Raw genomic sequence first — 17,333 nt, 5'->3', positions numbered from 1 at the left:
CACCCACAAACGTTTGGAGAAGCTGGTCAGGCAAAGAGAGCTAGGGCCGGAGGTGTTCTGTCTTTCTGTAATACATGGGGGTATTTGACTACTGATGGTGCCCCTGACGTCACCCCTCCCCTTGGGTATGGGGCACAGGACAGTACTTTCACATCAACAAGTTAGGAAGCTGTCCAGGGCCCCCACCTCACTGAATTTTTCCAGCACCAGGTCCCCCTCTTTTACTCTTCATCATCAAGCCACTGCAGTTGTATCTGACCTCCGTTCGTTGCCAGCGCTTGGTCTTGCACTGACTAGAGCACTTAGTGGGGAGCAAGGGGCAACCGAGCCCAGCCCAGGTGCCTCTATCCAGGGAGGTTCTTGATTCTCCACTCCCCCAGGGATTCAATCCTGTCCTAGCGGGTGCACACCACCTTGCGGGGCCCTAAGAGGTGCAGATTAGTGGGCCGTAACGCTCCGGTCTCTGCGTGCCAATACCTGGTATGCGCATTGGGTCTCCGAGTTCCTTTGAGCTGGTACGCCTCCTGTCTGCCCGAGGGAACACCGCCCTTACCCGCAAACCTAGCAGTCCTGAAGGCGCTAAACGCTGCTTCCCAAGGGTGCCCTTCCGCTGTTGTAGTCAGGGTGGCGGCCGATCATGGGCCGCTCGTAGAAGCTCGGTCAACGCACCAGGAGCAGTCACCTTCCCTGAAGTGGCATCTCTGCTGGGGTGTTGTGTTGGATCGTGGATAAGGGGGGACTTCTAGGGCCAACGCGGCCCCTCCACTTACTGCGATTTTGTCGGAGGTCCTATTTGGTCGTGGTTCCACTGCCATCCGCAGGCCACACCTCGAAGTAACCAATTTGGGCATCACTGTGCCCAAACAAAGGGAGAGCTAGTATCCCCACCGGTAAAAGCATTCAGAACATAGGCTTATTGGTGCTGGTGACAGATTATGTGGCGGATATTAAGGGAATGGTGCCTGTAGGTTACAGGAGCCGCTTCAGTAAGTGGCCATCTTCCTCTGCGGTTGGCCGCATTCCGTAATTGTTGATTGCGTCAGCACCAGTGAGTAGCTTGTGCTGTTCTGCACCCAACCCTGCCTTTTTGTTCAGCATGCGTGCGAGTTTTGTTGTCACTATGAATTATTACATCCTGCTGTATGTTCGGTTAGGCATCAGTCAGCACCTTGCCTCACTGTGTGACCTAGTAGATGAGTCCTGGTCACAGCATCTGTTTGTTGGAGACTGGGAGCTGTCTCTTGCTTCTGATATTCAACATGCCTGTTAACAGAGGCAGAGTCCATGTACAGTGAAAGCTGCAAATCGAGGAGTAGCTTAAATGGGTAGCTTAAAGTTGTGTTCTCCACCAAGTTGTTTTAGGCAGGCACAGACTACTGGCATTGAGTGCTGACATGCCTCATAGATGGATACTGCTTGCAGTAGGAAGCTTGCATCTTAAAATAATATTAAAACAACCAGATGACCTGCAGGAGTAAGGATAAAAGGGGGACACAATTGAGAGGATGATAATGCTGCAAAACAATTGATGGATTTAACCCAGATCTGTGACTGGGGGTGAATGTTTGATTGGTTCCGCATTCCGTCCCTCATTTGTGTTTGTTTGCTTTTGTCACCATAAGTGTGCTGGGTATGCCCAGACGTGGGTTCCGGGCTCACTATGCCACTGGATTCAAGCTAGCCTGGCTGATAAAGGGTGATATCCTGAAATCGGCCCCAGGATGCTTGTTTCTGGTCCAGGGAGGGCCTGGCTTGGCAGTTTAGGCTGGACTGATCCCATGGGGAACAGAGTCAAGACTGATTTGCATATAGCTGGGTCCAAACTGGGGTGGCTTGGTGAGCAAAATAATTGATGGATTTAATCAAGATCTGTGACTCGGGTAAATGTTTGATTGGTTCCGCATTCCGTTCATCATTTGTGTTGGTTTGCAATTTTTGAAGCAAAAATTATTTTCGGGAGGGACACTTGGAATTTGTGTGGCAATGAAATGGAAAATAAATCGAATCTGTTTTGATGACTAACTGGGACACAAATATTTAAACATTTGCAATTCGTGGATTATTTGCCAGATACCAGGTGTTGATATGCCAGAGATTGGGACTTTTGTATCCATTTCAGGGTAATAATTAAAAATTGACCTCGAGGGATGGCATTTTTCTCTGACAATACAATTGGATAAATATCAGTCATTAGCAAGCATGCCTTTACCATGCATATTTTAAAACGGGTTCAAGTTTACAATTTGTTGTATTACATTGTGGTAACGTACCACACATTCAGTATGCTAATGACTGATATTCTTGAATCATTTTTATAAATATATCATTAAATATATCATTAAATATATCATTAGACATTTGTTTCTCCCCTCCAGGAGCCTCTCTTGCCCGAGGCTGGTTGCAAATTCTAATTCAAAATGGAGAAATAAGGCGGCACCACCAGGATGAGATTCAAAACCCTTATTATTCCATTTATAAAGTTTTAAAGTGCTCTGTGCTCATAAACATGGTAACGCGTTTCGGCCGTAGCCTTCAACGGACCATAGAGTTCATTATGATAGTGACCTTTTCTATACAGAAGAAAGAAACCCTCACACCCATGCTCCACAACCATTGGAGTGTTGTTGATCCAGTCCTGATTTTACAATGTTCTTTTTGTTGTTTTATTTCATTAATTTTAGTACCTTGGTGGGAATACTAATAGAATATAGGCTTGTTACATTATAATACATTATTACAGCAGCCTCCACTTCACCACCGACCGCCAGTATGGCTACTGGCGGCTTTCCATCCGGAAAAGGGCAGAGGGCTGCCAGCAGTCATAATACGCTGTGCGGAAAACCGCCTGCACTGGCGGTCTTCAGCACAGCGGTACCTCGCGGTCTTGAAAAAAGACCGCCGAGGTTCAAATGAGGGCCTATATCACTTTCACGTCCACAAAATAATCACAGCCCTATACTGGGTATTCAACTAATGCCAGTCCTCAGCAATCCAAAATCTCCAGCATGATATGCCTTTTGTCCGGCAGGTACACTGCTCTGCTTGGTGTGACAATTTGTGTGAAATGAATTAATGATTTATTATAAGGCCAATTCTTTTAATGAAGAACTACATTGAGAAGAGCTCCTGCTTTGAAGCTTAGTGTCACGATGCAAGAAGCCAAAATTCAGCGGGAGCATATAGCCTGTGCTCACGTAAATAGGCCAACTATTGGATGAATGTGTGGACAAATGGCAGGATGGAGGAGATGTAATAAATTAATGCCCAAATCAGGATGAGTAGCAGTCTCTCCTCTGCTGTCTTACTTAAATGGCAGATGTGTAGCCCTCAGATATTGCAATGAGTTGATGACAACCAAAGGAAGTGGGTGACAGAACAGAATGGCCTTATTATACATTACCTGCTCCCCAAACGTCAGTAGCGAAGTTGGTGATAGCCAGGGGCGGATGAGGAGGCAGTAGGACATGAGGGCTGTGAACTGCATCATCGTTTGCGGCAGGCCTCTCTGGTGAAACACCTGGCATTGCTGCACTGCGAGGAGGGAGAGGAGACCGGCAGGTGTGCTCGCCCGCCTCCTCTAGAGTATACCAGAGGACTGCGCGCGACCCATTCCCCGCTCCCCAGGCTCAGAGCCAGGCAAGAAGCATGGGTGGGTCGGGCACCTGCTGCTGCAGCAGATGTAATGGCTATCCCTCCATGAAGGCAATGCCACTACCTCGGTATAATCCAGGACATGTTAAAATATAAAGTGTTCTCAAATCAAAATAACATCTCACTCATTCACCTTCTTTGGACAAGAGAATCGAAAATGTCCACAAATCAGTTGATCCATTCACTATTGTTATAAACACATAATACAAGTTTTCATTACAGTACAGGAGTCCCAACAGCAGCCTTTGGCTGCTCTGCGAGGGAAGTCGACGAAGAGGGGATCACCCACGTACTGACTGGGTACACAAGGGTCTCCCCTCATGTGGAGCTCACAAGAGGTGCCGAAGGGGAGGGCGGGTTGCCCTGCCTCCCAGGGTCTGGTCCAGGGCACTCTCATTCACCCGGGGCTCCCCTCAGACACACCTTGAGCAGCAACCAGAAGGAGGAGGTGGGGAACCAGGAAAAACAAAAGAAAGGAAAAGCAGTGACAGGAAAAGGTGATCTGTGGACAAGCAGAGATACAGTTCATCTCATCTACAGCATTGTTAAAATGAACGGTTTCTAGAATAGAGGAAGAGGTACCAAAAAAGGATTGTTACCATTTATCACATATATATTACCCCTGTGGAAAACGGATAGTGCAGCCCAGTAAGGACTATGTTGTGATGGTGGGTTCGTGGGTAGGCCAATATGTATCTGTAGTGTCACCGGTAGGACACCATACAGGTGCACCACTGTCTAGATTGTGAGGTAGGAGGTGTGGGAGTTCTGAAATGTTGAAGGGGAAAGCGTGAGAAGGAAAGCGCAGTAAGAGGAGGCTGGATGAAAGATTGTCTTGTGGTTCTTTCCAGAGAGTGTCCGGAGAATTGTACTTGAGAAATAAAGAAGATAGAAATGGTCTATATGTGGGAATCATCTTTACAGATTACTACCACCAAGTGGCTGTCACCTACCCCTACCCAGTGTTCTTCCAGTGAGAGTTCCCAGAGTGAAAGTGGTCCATGCAGGTGGGTAGTCCATACTTGCCAACACTGTGAAACTAGAAATAGGGAAATTTGAAAGTAAGATTTGGGGGGGCTGTATTTTTCCTCATAAACTTTCATTGAAGCAGATGCAGTTTCAGGTGGGAGACTGCTAAAATAAAGCTGTTTGTGGCTTAAAAAATTGTGAGTCTCTTGTCTGAATAGGGTCTGTTGGCATGTATGGCATACCTACCTTTGGTTATAGGTGCTGGAAGAGTGGAGACTGCAGCGCAAGGAGAACCAGGGACAGCCCGGACTGGAGGGGATAACGGATCTCCATTGTCGTGGGTGGAGTCTGGAGGGGCTGCTTGGTCCCCCCCCAGAGAATAGACAAATAGAGTGTTCCAGGGACCTGAATGAGGTCAAGGCTGAATAAAGCATCCATGGTCTCTGGGATCAGGAGTGGGCGAGACATCAGGAGGCCCGGTCTCCTCTGTTTCTAATTCAAAATCGTCCTCCACCGTGTCGGGCCCCATGTCCAGCCAAGCGAAGGTGCTCCGTGCTGCGTACCTGAGCTCCCGAGAGCAAATGTCAAAACAGAAATGTAGGACAGCATGGCCTGGCTATAGCACCTGAGGCAATGACAGCCTACTTTGTGCAGTCACTATAAACATCTACCACCATCCTGGAAACCAAGGACGCGAAGTGTGATGGGACCTACAGGAGCCCATGTTGCTTTCAGCAGCATACTCATCTTAAACATTCAAGAAGGACACAACGACAAAAAACCACCACAAAGAGGTGTAATGCTAGTAAATTACTGGCCGTGATGTAATCAAACGTGGCTGTCATCTTGGAGCGGTACTGCCAAAGCAGTTAGCGTATGGAAGTAAAAAAAAATGATCACGCAAAATGAAAATAGTCATTACATCGATGAAAATAACAGCTCTCCATTCGTAAGCAAAACTGTCAAAGGGCTGTTATTTCATCAAGCAGCTCTAGCGTTTGTGCAGAATCTGTAAAGGGCACGAGGCCATTAACATAGCTGGCAAATTTTCAGTTTAATACATTTGACAATTCCATGTTTTAAGGGTCCTCGTGAAATTCACACCCATTGTGAGTGACACTTATTGCGAGTAACTACTACTAAGAAGTGTTATTTTGGTTTTGACATACGTTTTTATCAATACAGGAGGATGCTTTGGGCAGAGGGGGCAGCAAACAACATGGGATGGGGGAACTGTGAAGGAGACAGCATGATGACTGACTGAGAGAGGGGGATTGGGCAGACGAAGACACGGAAAGGGAATATTGACTGAAAACGCAACAAGTGGGTTAAAGAGAAGGGTGAAGGGGTTGTGCCGAAAAGTAAAATATGAAGGGGGGGGTTCATACCAAAAAGTAACAAGCATTTGCAATGCAATGGGTCTCTCGTTTGCTCGAGTTAGAGCTATTAGCGTTGTAAATTCCTAACTCGACTTTTCTTGCCATATAAATTGAAAATGAAAAGTAAAACAGTTGACTTAAGCAAGTCAATTCAAAGCGCTACTGCCGTGAGTGTGAAGGAGAGACACAAAAGAAAAAAGAAGTTCGCTCACAGTCAAACATGTCGGCAGACGTGCAATTATCCATGTAACCGGGTCGATGGCCAAGGCGGTAACAAAACTGCCCCAAGGAGGGACAAACATAAAACATTTATTAATCTAATCAAAGGATTTATGAAAGGCAAGCCCACGAACGAGTGAGAGTGATGGGCGTGGTTAAAATCCCACATAGATACCAACGCGTCAGAAAAGAAGTGCTTGCGCACTGCTATGCTCAACCTAAAATTGAAAAGGAGTGCCTGCAGGAGCCTGTTGCCAGTGTAAGGACACTGGCCACCAAAATGAGTACTTGGTCCAAGCTCCACGGACGAAGACTCGACTCGAAGCCTTTGAGGAATCCCAAGCCCATTGCTGACCACTAGGAAGACTGGAATGGACAGTGACGTGGAAGTCAGCCAGTAGTAAGTATAGGTAAGTAATGGGCTGGCTCTCAGCTCCTTTTAAGATTTTTAAAAAAATGTTCTTTACAAGAGATTTCGCAAGCACAGTGTAAGTGCTGTATAGGCAAAACCTAAAAATACACCGTTTTTCTGTTCTTTAGGCAACCCACCCAGTCCTCCTTTTTATCCCTTACCTCTCTTTACCCCTACTTGCCCCTGAAGCTAAACAAACTTCTTACTACACCATACCTCCACCTGCTTCTGAACACTAAACCCCCCCTTACTAACCCATTCCCATCCCTGAATCCTAAAACGTCTTATTGTTATCCATCCCTGACACCTGAATATCCCTTGCTACACTTTACTCCTACCCACCCCTGAACCTTACAAATCCTATACTTTCTCTTGCACATACTTTTCTTTGAAACTTAAAACTGACTTACTATCCTTTCCCATCCCTGAACCTTAAAAAACCCTTGCTGCTGCTTTATTTTTGCCCATCCCTGGACCCTAGAACCGTCATTTCCTCTTTACCCTTGCACAACCATGAATTCTAAAACCCCATATTACCCCTTGCCCTTTCTTATCATTAAAAACCATTACCACCCATCAACCCATTAAAAATCAAAGGCCCTTAGTCTTTTAAAAATAATATAACTAAATTATATATATTTCTCCCAACACAGCTTTAAAGCTTCTGTATCGTGCGGGGTGTCACGTGAGATCAGGAGCAGACCCGACCAAATAAACAATCGCAAAGGCGCTTCCAATTGTCAGTGAACACTCAGTCCTGATTTTGCGTGTTTGCTGACATTTGGAACCGTCTTTGCTGCATGGTAACAACTAAGTGGTAAAAGTGCTGCATGGTAATGTTAAATTAACAAATTATAAACATTTCTAAATCTTCGAAGTGTCTTGCACACCAGAGTGCATTCTACCTGTCAAAAGGTCACTGTCAGTCATCTGCTTGTTGTGAAGGAAAGAAGCACAGAGTTGACAGGCTCCAGTAGTCTCATAGCTGCTGGGAACTGCAGTAGGGTGCAACATGAAGCTGTCAGAAAACCCATTCATTCTAGAGACATTGCCACCTGCCAGCCTCAGCTTCTGAAGAGAAAGGTAGTTTGAATTGTAACAATTGTAATGATGTCTGGGCACCTGAATAAGATGAAACACAAGTAGCAGAGCAGGTGTTTCGTTCAGGCAAAATGTAGCTAAATTACCTGTAAACATAAGCATGTCTCAGGTGATGTCAGCCTTGCGTCCTTAAATAACCCACTTGAGGTATCAGTTGATGACAACGTCTTCTTCCCTTTATCACCTACAGCTACAGTCTCCTCGACAAGAGATCAGTGGTAGATCACAGATCCATTGGTCCAAATGTTGTGTAAGTCTTCCGGATGCAGTACCCTCAGAAGCCCTGAGAATAATGTAAGAAATATCATGGTGGAGCAAAAAGAAAAAAATATGGGGTCAGAAGGTGATGGATGGAATACAGAAAGATGCCTGTGTGTGGTATTTTTACAGCACAAACCGAGAGAAAAGGCAGCAGTGTACAGTTGAAGATCTCTAAAAAAGGTTCATGCATTCTTTTCAGGAATATTTCAGAGAACTTAAAACTGAGAATCTGATCTCTAATAAGAGAACACCAAGAGAAAGAAGTAACAGTAAGAAGGGAATTAAACTAAAGCACTTCGTGCTATTTAGAGGCAAGTGTTGGTCCCAGTGTTTTCCAGGACCTCTGTAGACCAATACCCAAGATCAATAACAACCTAAAAGTATCCAATATCTGGATAGATAGCAAGCCTAGAATTGGCCCCACACTGTCTTACAGGCTCCAGCTGGTGTCAGTTTGCATATTGCAGGTGGGGTAAAGGTAACTGTAGTAGACATGGCAGAAGCAGCGCAAAAAAGAAAGTGTGACATGTTCTAGTTAACATTGTTAAGGAAGCAAGGGATGAAATAGCTCCCTCACCTGTCCTTATAACCACTTTAAAGCCTGAAACAAGCTGTACTTTCTGGACTGCAGTACCACCCCGCCATCTTTCACCTAAAGTAAATTTGTGACCCATTTGTTATCTTTGACTCTGAGCAGTTCCACCAGAAACGTTGCCCATAAATTGAAAGGGAGGTGCATGGGCAATCAGTATAGGAATCTATGCCCAATCATAGCCTGAACCAGCTGAGGATTGGTGATTGCAATCCAGATCAAGGAAACATAATGCGAAATACTTACCATGTGACACAAAAAATTAATTTTGACTGGTCAGAGTTTAGTCACCGTGATTAGATTTTGGACAGTTTACAAAACAAATCAGTAGCCTAGCTAAATGAAGAGGCTTGGTGTAGTGCATTGTATTACCTGGTTAGAATATGGAGAATTTGTGTTATTGAAAGGGATTCTGAATTGTTTGCATGTTCATAGGATGTGTGCAAATAAACCCTAGTATGATTCCTTGGTAACCATGAAGAAAGAAGAAAATACTCAAATGCAAAACAATCATCGAGCTGCCCGCTTAAAGCGGTAATGGGTCCATTTACATCAACAAAAAAGTAGACCACAAATGGCAGACATGAGTAAATAGATTCTTATGTGTACATTCCATTGCAATTTATTTAATAAAGTGAGAAAAAGTAAACTTTGTAATTCATTGATCACATGTGAGGCACGTGCAGAGACAATTTGCAAATGTGTTTATATTCCAATGAGCCTATGTGTCATAAAGGCTACAATAATACCCTCATCACTGTAGCACCTGGATTTCCTCTTTGTGACTACCTATAGTTATAACTTGCCTGTTCATTATTGCTTTTTCATTGTTAACGGCAGGACTTCAAAGGGCTTTATGCCCTGACAAGTCATAGACTCAAGTGTGACAGTACTGGGCACACTTCTGGCACTGTTAAATAATTTGGGGCATATTTAAGAGCCCCTTGTGCCACCATAGTGTCATTTTTTTGTTGCTAAGGCAGCACTAAAGTGGCTTTTCCACATGCCATATTTACAAAGTGGCGCATTGCATGCTTTGCGCCACTTTGTAAACCCTTGCGCCACATTATGTCTGCGTCAGGCATAATGTATGCAAGGGGGGGCGTTCCGGCACTGGGAGACCTGCAAAAATGGTGCAGTGAAATTTAACAGATTTTACTGTGCCATTGTTGGCATCATTTTTAACGCCTGCTCAGAGCAGGCGTTAAAATGATGCTCCCATAGAAACCTATGGGCCTTCTTGCACTTTGCTACACTAGGGTCAAATTGTTTTACACTACTGTAGCAAAGTGCCACAATAGCGTAACAAAATGTTGACACTATTGTGCTAACAACTGCCGTGGTGCGCCGTATTATAAATATGGCGCGACCATGGTGCCGTTAGGGGGTGCAGAAAAAGTGGTGCTTCAACTCTGATGTGCCACTCTTTCTTAAATATGGGCCTTTGTGTGACAGATGACATAGGTGGTCATTCTGAGTCTGGCGGTCTTGAGACTGCCAGACTCGGGTGGCTATTGGACTGCCGTGGTAGTGGCGGTCCGAAACACCACTTTCCAACCTCAGCTGATCCGCCGCGGTCATAACGCTGACACCGCCAGGATGCAGTCAGCCTCCAGCCTGGCGGTCCCGGCAGTTGTAATCCGCCAGGGCATTGCTGGAAGCAGCGCTGCCCTCCGGATTACGAGTCCCATTCCGCCAGCCTCCGCCACCCGCCAAAACTCAGAATGACCCCCTGATTGTCCAGTTACCCAAGTCTTCCTGTTTAGGATATTTCTTTTACAGCCACTCTTTGAGATTTTCTTTCCTATCAAGTACTGACATTTGCTGATTGCACTTTTTTCTAAAATATTTTAGTTGTATTGGTGTCTAATGCGCCAAAGTCTGTTTACCCAAACTGCAGTAAATAAACAAAGTATTCACTATGCTGGTTGCTTGAGCCCATGTGCAGAGTAGTACGATGGGTCCAAGTGCAAGGTTGTGTGTCAACTAATTTATATTTTAATTAATTATTTTCTTTTCAGAAGAACGTACAATTTTCACAGAAGAAGTTTCATTTGGAATCAAAGGAGAAGCTCAAGGCTATTCCTACAATGTTCAGAACTCTGGAAGGAACAGACATATTGATAACACCACAGGTGAGGACTTAGGGCCAGATGTAGCAAGCAGTTTTGCCCATTCTGTGTCTATGGGAAAATGTGTTCGTACATATGGCCCTTAGTGGTGCTCTCTGTTCCTGATTTCCACGAGAGATTAAGTACTATGCAATATTAAATATGGCACTAGCAAAGAGCTTCCTCTAATATACATGGGATTAGATACCATGGCTGGGTTTAATCAGGTTTGTGCAGGGCCCAATAAATCCAGCGACCATATAAATGAAGCAAGATAGGGTCTACTCACTGGTTACCTGTCCTACTTGGTCAGGATAGTTTTGAAAAATATGTTTCGTATAAGACATGATGACAGACTAGCCCTCAATTCAAAAGACATCTGTTGTCCAAAATTCTTACCCTACCAAGTGTTCAACTCCGCCAATAGAAACCACATCTAGTGTCATATCCACAATGCAAAACATACTTGGATGCCATCCCATTTAAAACATAAAACCACTCCATGCTAAATGCCATGACATCAACTCGTCTTCACATCAGGCCATTCCTTGAGACTAGTGCAACACTATTGTTAGTCACTAGTTATATTGACTGCACTTCAATTCCTATTAAGGCATCAATTTTGAGGAAAAAAACAATGTGAGATCCTTGAACATAAGTTGGGGAAGGCTCTATCAGGCTAGGAATCCACTGCCTAGATAGGTAAAACACAGTTGCAATGAGAAATCCCGGACAGAACCCCTGATAGCAATGACACAAAGCAGCAGAAATTTGAAAAAGAAACCCCAAAACAATTGAAAAAGCTCCAATAAATGTAGGGAAAAAAGAAAAACAATGGCTAAAATAGGTTTAAGAGACCAGGAGTTGTGAATTTTTAAAGTTTAAAAGTGCCAAGAAAAAACAAATGTCACTGCTAGTCAATGAGAACAGGTGACTGGGTATTATGCACCTTTTGAGGCTGACGATGCTGGAGCGCAGATCATTTATAGCCCACTGAACCACAGGGCTGTGGAATTTAATAGAATAGCTACTTGTCCGTGGGACAGGTTGCCTCATAAATCAACTTGTCCTGCAAGAAAATCCATTAGTCCCTTTGGTGTCACGTAATGCTGCACAATCTCATTGTATGAGGGCTCTGATAATAGCCTCTCTGATTATACCAGGGCTGAAGGGTTTGAATTCTAGCAATTCCTTCATTTTGCCACCTTTCCACAGACCTGCATATTAAGGCTGGTGGTTGCGGAAAGCAATAGTTCCAGGGTTGAAATGAGCTTTGGAGACTGTAAATTGGCTACCTTTCATATTTTACCGGTTTGTACCAGCTCTTCTCTGATCTTTTCACATGCTGAGAAAGGTTAAAACTTCTTCCACTGTTGGGGGAAAAAGTGGGTGAAGGGAAAGTGAACTTCTGAACGCTTGACAGATTTTCGCAAGAGCAAATCTACACATATATATTTGCATGTGCTAAAATGTACTTCACAAATATTTTCTAGAAGTACAATTTCCTGGCTTACTTCTGTAATATATTATGAGTTCATAAAAGCTGTAAATCTGCACTAATGCAGGGGCATATTTATGGGTACACTTTTGTGACTTTATTTAAGGATTGGGCCTCTAACTAGGTCTTCTTTTAACCAAGACCTTTTGTGTTCTATTAAAATTCTGTCTCTATCTACAGGCTTGCTTCACTGTGAGTGACCACATTCTGCTCTTTCACAAGGAACATATTGGTACACAAAGTAGTTTTGTTCAGTGCCAGAGACACAGATGGACATGTGTACTTTTTGATACCCAAAATTATTGCTTTTTGCCAATGTTTGTTATAATGGTAAGGGCCTGCCATCTCCCAAAACAATAATTTTACAAAAACCATGTCAAAACAAGATACGCATTGACAAAACCAAAAGGCTGATCACTAATGTCATACCTATTTGGCTTTGTCAGTGCTTGTTTATTTTCATGTTTCCCATAATCTTGGTGAAACTGGTTGCACTGATTTTCCATTATGAATATTTTTGGGGAATACTAACATGCATCAACACATTTTAGTAGATGGTGCTCCAAAGAAATGTTACCCAACATTTCACAGTAGTTTAGCAAAACGTTTTTTCCCTAGTTGCATTTTTGTGAACATTTAATTTGAAAGCAGAGACTCTTGCTTTCAAGCTTCTACAGATATTTACATCTAACCTGAGAGCATTTGGGGATCATTGTACATAGCCTCATATTGTTAAACTTTGCAAACGTGTGTACACATCTTTATACTGGGACCACTGTCAGCAGTGGAGTCCGAGCTGAAAAACATTTCCTTAGAGCGCTCATCCTAATAATAAAGACTTTGCATTAATGAACCATAAATACAGGTTCGAACAGCATTAACATATGGACACGAATATTACCTTAACTGCAGACTATACCCTTCCCTGATCCATAATGCAGTACTGTAAACTGGCAGCCAAAGGGTTTGTGCTGCAGGTGGTTGGGCCTACTTGTCCCAAGGACAAAATAAACATGAAAACGTGTCGCCCTTGAACCCCAAACAATGTCCTGGGAGTCGGGCTATAAGAATTCCACACCCCCGAACCATCAGAGTCAGCCTATTTACCTTCTGACTTATAAGAATTTGTGGAAATCTAAATGGTCTAGCAGGGTGAGGCAAGGTACCGTAGCCAGACTGGCTTCTGTGAAGTCAGACACATTGGATGTCGATAGTGCTGAAGCCATGCATTGTGGTGCTAAAATCTCCAAGAGGATAAACTTGAACAAGCATTTGCAATGGAATGTGTCTTGCATTTGCTAGAGTTAGAGCTATTAGCGTTGTAAATTCATTGCTGGGCTTTTCTTGCCACATAAATGAGTAAACCCTGCCTCATAATTTGGACTTTTCCTGCCACATTATTCCAGTGGCCTTGCATATAACTAAATTACTTCCATTTACCTTCTTCCTCTATCAGCAGCCAAAATGAAAATGTTGCCTTTTATCATCCTAATTTAAATCTGCCATGCTAATTTCAATAGAATATCACTTTTACCACCCCACCATCAGAGTTGCTGGCTGGCTAACACAATTCACAAAACAAAACAGCCACGGAGGAGTAACGAGAGAAATAAACTAGAAGGGTCACCCAAACATATGCAGAGTGTTCAAACAGTCATAGTGTAATAAGGATGGTAAATTGGCCTGAATCAGGGTCATAATTGCAATAAGGAGTGATTTACAATTTTCATATAAACCCCCCAAAAAACCTTTATCAGAAATAAAATGTTAACATTCTACTCTATTGCCCAGAACAGCCCCTAGAGGACACCACAAAGAAAATAGCATTTGTAAGAAACATAGGCCCTCATTTTGACATTGGCGGTAAAAAACGCCTACTGCCGCGGCGATAGCCGCCAAAAGACCGTCACTGCAGCTACCAGCTATCAGCCCTATTATGACCACAGCCGGATTTCCACCACAAGAAGGGCGGAAATCCAGCTGTGGCCATGCCGGCAGATGGGGGTAAGGCCACCAACAGTGCCACACCAGTAGACCGCCGCCAGCCGTATTATGACCAATAATACAGCCTGGCAGTGTACTGCTGGCGGGCGCTGCTGGTGGCAGCAGCGCCCTGTCCCGTCTCCTGCCAGAGGGCCCCCTGAACACAGGTAAGTTGAGTCTCCAACAGGGGAGGAGGGTGGGAGTGTTGTGTGTGTGGGTGTGTGTGAATGTTTGTGTGTATGTGGATGTGTGTTGCATGTTGGATGCATGTGTGTATGTATGGAGGTGTGAGTGCGTTTATGTTGTGTGATGTGAATGCATGTCTGCGTGTATGTTTGAAAGTGTGTGGGTATGTGTGTGTGAATGGATGTATGCATGCGTTGAAGAATGTGGGAATGTGTGTCTGTGTGTGTGTGTGTGTGTGTGTGTGAGGGGGGCATGAATGTATGGGAGGGTGGGGGGGTACCTGGAGAGGTCCCTGTAACTAATATGGCCTTGTGTGTGAATGGATGTATGCATGCGTGGAAGCATGTGGGAATGTGTGTGTGTGTGTGTGTGAGGGGTGCATGAATGTATGGGAGGGTGGGGGGGCTTTGGAGAGGTGGGGGGGTACCTGGAGAGGTCCCTGTAACTAATAGGGCCTGCTGCCATGGTTTTTGTGGTGTTACAGATGGCACGGAAACCATGGCGGTAGGCGGGGTCATAATCCCTAGTGGTCTAGACAGAAAGAGCAGGTTATGGTGAACATTTTGAAGGTGGTCCCATTGTCCTAGGACCGCCACAAACTGAGTTATGAGCAAAACAAAAATGTTTTGTAAAAAAATACCCTGCAAAGCATTATGGGATGACTGAGTGCAGCATATATTGTAGTATTTTGACTGTAATGCTCCGAACTGCCCCTAGAGGACACCACAATAAAAATATTGTTTGTAAAAAACATGGTCATGTGATCATATAATTAGTCTCTAGAGGGCATAACCACATAGAAATAAAATATCACAAAATAATGTAGTACAACCATATATGTAGCCCCTAGAGAGCATAGTGCCTTACATATTTTCAGGCCTAGCAGGCCTACTGCAATACTAAGCCCCTTAGACCAAAAACTACTCCCAAATGTAAAACAAGTTACAGCCGTGAGATGATCTAAACAGAAAGGGTGTGTCATGCTGAACGTTTTGGTGATGGTCCCATTGTCCTAGGACCAGCACAGTCTGAGCTACGGGGCGAAAATGTTTTAAAAAAGAAAGCTTCGCAAAGCATTATGGGACGACTTTTCCTGAGTGCAGTGAATATTATAGTATCAGCTCTCCCTTGCAGATTTCTGTGTTTTTTAGTAAAGCATTTATCAATTATAAGTGTTTTAGAAAAGCTATGGAGCGTGACGGGGATAGCCAAAAGAAAAGACTGATTAGGTAACAGTGTGAACAATGTGACCAGCGCTCCAATACCACCAATGGAGTTCACACTGTTGGAGCTGTGAGTGATATGAGGGCCATGGCGCATGAAGGGGAGAGACAAAAGAAAAAAAAGAATTCACCCTCGCTGAAGTATATCGGTAATCATGCAATTATCTGTGTAACAGGATCAGTTTGCAAGGCGGTAACAAAACCGCCCCAAGGCGGGACAAACGTAATGCATTTACCAGTGACATCGAGGGATTTTTGAAAGGCAAGCCCACAAACGAGTGAAAGTGATAGGCATGAGGTGGGCATGGTTAAAAGCCCACAATACTTACAACAGGTCGAGGCGCTTGTGCAATTGACCTAAGAACATAATGGGCCTGATTACAACTTTGGAGGAGGGTGTTAATCTGTCCCAAATGTGACAGATATCCTGCCCACCATATTACGAGTTCCATAGGATATAATGGACTCGTAATACGGCGGGTGGTATATCCGTCACATTTGGGACGGATTAACACCCTCCTCCAAAGTTTTAATCATGCCCATTGTCTTTATTCTGTTATGAGAGCACTTCTAGATTAAAATACACTGGACTGAACCAACAAAAAACTGACCAACGCTCCTCCCAAAGGATGTTCATCTGGGACTCTTGTCTTGTGCACTTGGTGACCAAGGAAAATCAGTCCAAGTTTCCTGCATATGACAAGGTGATGAATTTTGGATTGATGTAGGCGGCAGCATTGCCAAGCACTTGAGAGCTGAAGGAGAATGTTTTTTTGCAGCTGGCACCACGTTGCATAAATTGTGCACTAGTGCAAAAAAGTCCTAAACTATTTTACAGTGATTTTAATTTGGCACCCTGCACAAAGGAGAGTTTGGGGCAAACTGATTTTATGCACAGATAATTTTTTGCTTAAAACAAAGAAAAAATGCAGACCAGTTGCGGGAAATGTAGTCGCTTTTTCATGTGTTGTACAGTTTTTCACAAAGAAAATCTGCCCCACAAATAACCTCTGTTACAATCCAAGTGGCTGTCAGGATGACGGTACGCCAGATTGAAAGGTGACTCGCTTTTCTGTTTTTGAGGCCTTTGAGTGAGTTTAGCCCTGCGGCTCCACCTGTAAATGAAAAATAAATATGATAGAATTGTAGTTCAGTGAACTGAAATGCCACTGTACACAACGGGGGTTTAAAGCATGGGATCAGTCGCATCCCACCCTGTGGGGTCAGATGACAATGTAAACATAAACTGCAAGCAGCTTTTGGCCCTTGCTTGGCCCTAATCCACTGTTTATGCAGCATTTTAGCAGACTTCTAGGGTCGGCACTGGTGGCCATTAAAGCCTCAAAGCCTTTTGAAGTTTCTGTGAAGGTAATAAAATTAGCCGGTCCTCGGTGCTAGCCATGCTTGAGCCGGCTGTGGTCCTGTCTCGTGCCTGACTTCTTGAGTTCATTCAAGTGATCTGGAAGAGGACGAGGAAGAGAGCTGGAAAAACACTTATCCGCAAAGAATGCTCTGCAAACAGCGACTGAGCTTGTCACAGTAGTCGGCCAGAAAACTCAACACAAGTTTGCACTCTATAAAGCTTCAATGCAGCATGTCTGTCACAGAGCAAGGAGAGACATAGGGGGTTATTACAACTTTGGAGGAGGTGTTAATCCGTCCCAAAAGTGACGGTAAAGTGACGGATATACCACCACCCGTATTACGAGTCCATTATATCCTATGGAACTCGTAATACGGCTGGTGGT

The 17,333-nt window shown here is 44.1% G+C and overlaps 1 protein-coding gene across 4 annotated transcripts in view; it reads left to right on the top strand.

Annotated features, from left to right (window-relative positions):
* Positions 1 to 17,333, top strand: part of LOC138283852 (zinc finger protein 501-like) — an 87,938-nt gene that overhangs the window by 37,780 nt on the left and 32,825 nt on the right. For 3 of the 4 annotated variants that reach the window (XM_069222011.1, XM_069222009.1, XM_069222012.1), the window contains exon 6: positions 10,606 to 10,719. In XM_069222011.1, coding sequence (XP_069078112.1) covers positions 10,606 to 10,719 — 114 coding nt within the window. The remainder of the gene's footprint in view (positions 1 to 10,605; positions 10,720 to 17,333) is intronic. The other variant, XM_069222010.1, reaches the window with a different exon arrangement.

The sequence above is a fragment of the Pleurodeles waltl genome, chromosome 3_1 (genome assembly GCF_031143425.1).
Source record: "Pleurodeles waltl isolate 20211129_DDA chromosome 3_1, aPleWal1.hap1.20221129, whole genome shotgun sequence".
NCBI lineage: Eukaryota > Metazoa > Chordata > Amphibia > Caudata > Salamandridae > Pleurodeles > Pleurodeles waltl.
This window is presented reverse-complemented; position numbering and strand designations above follow the sequence as displayed.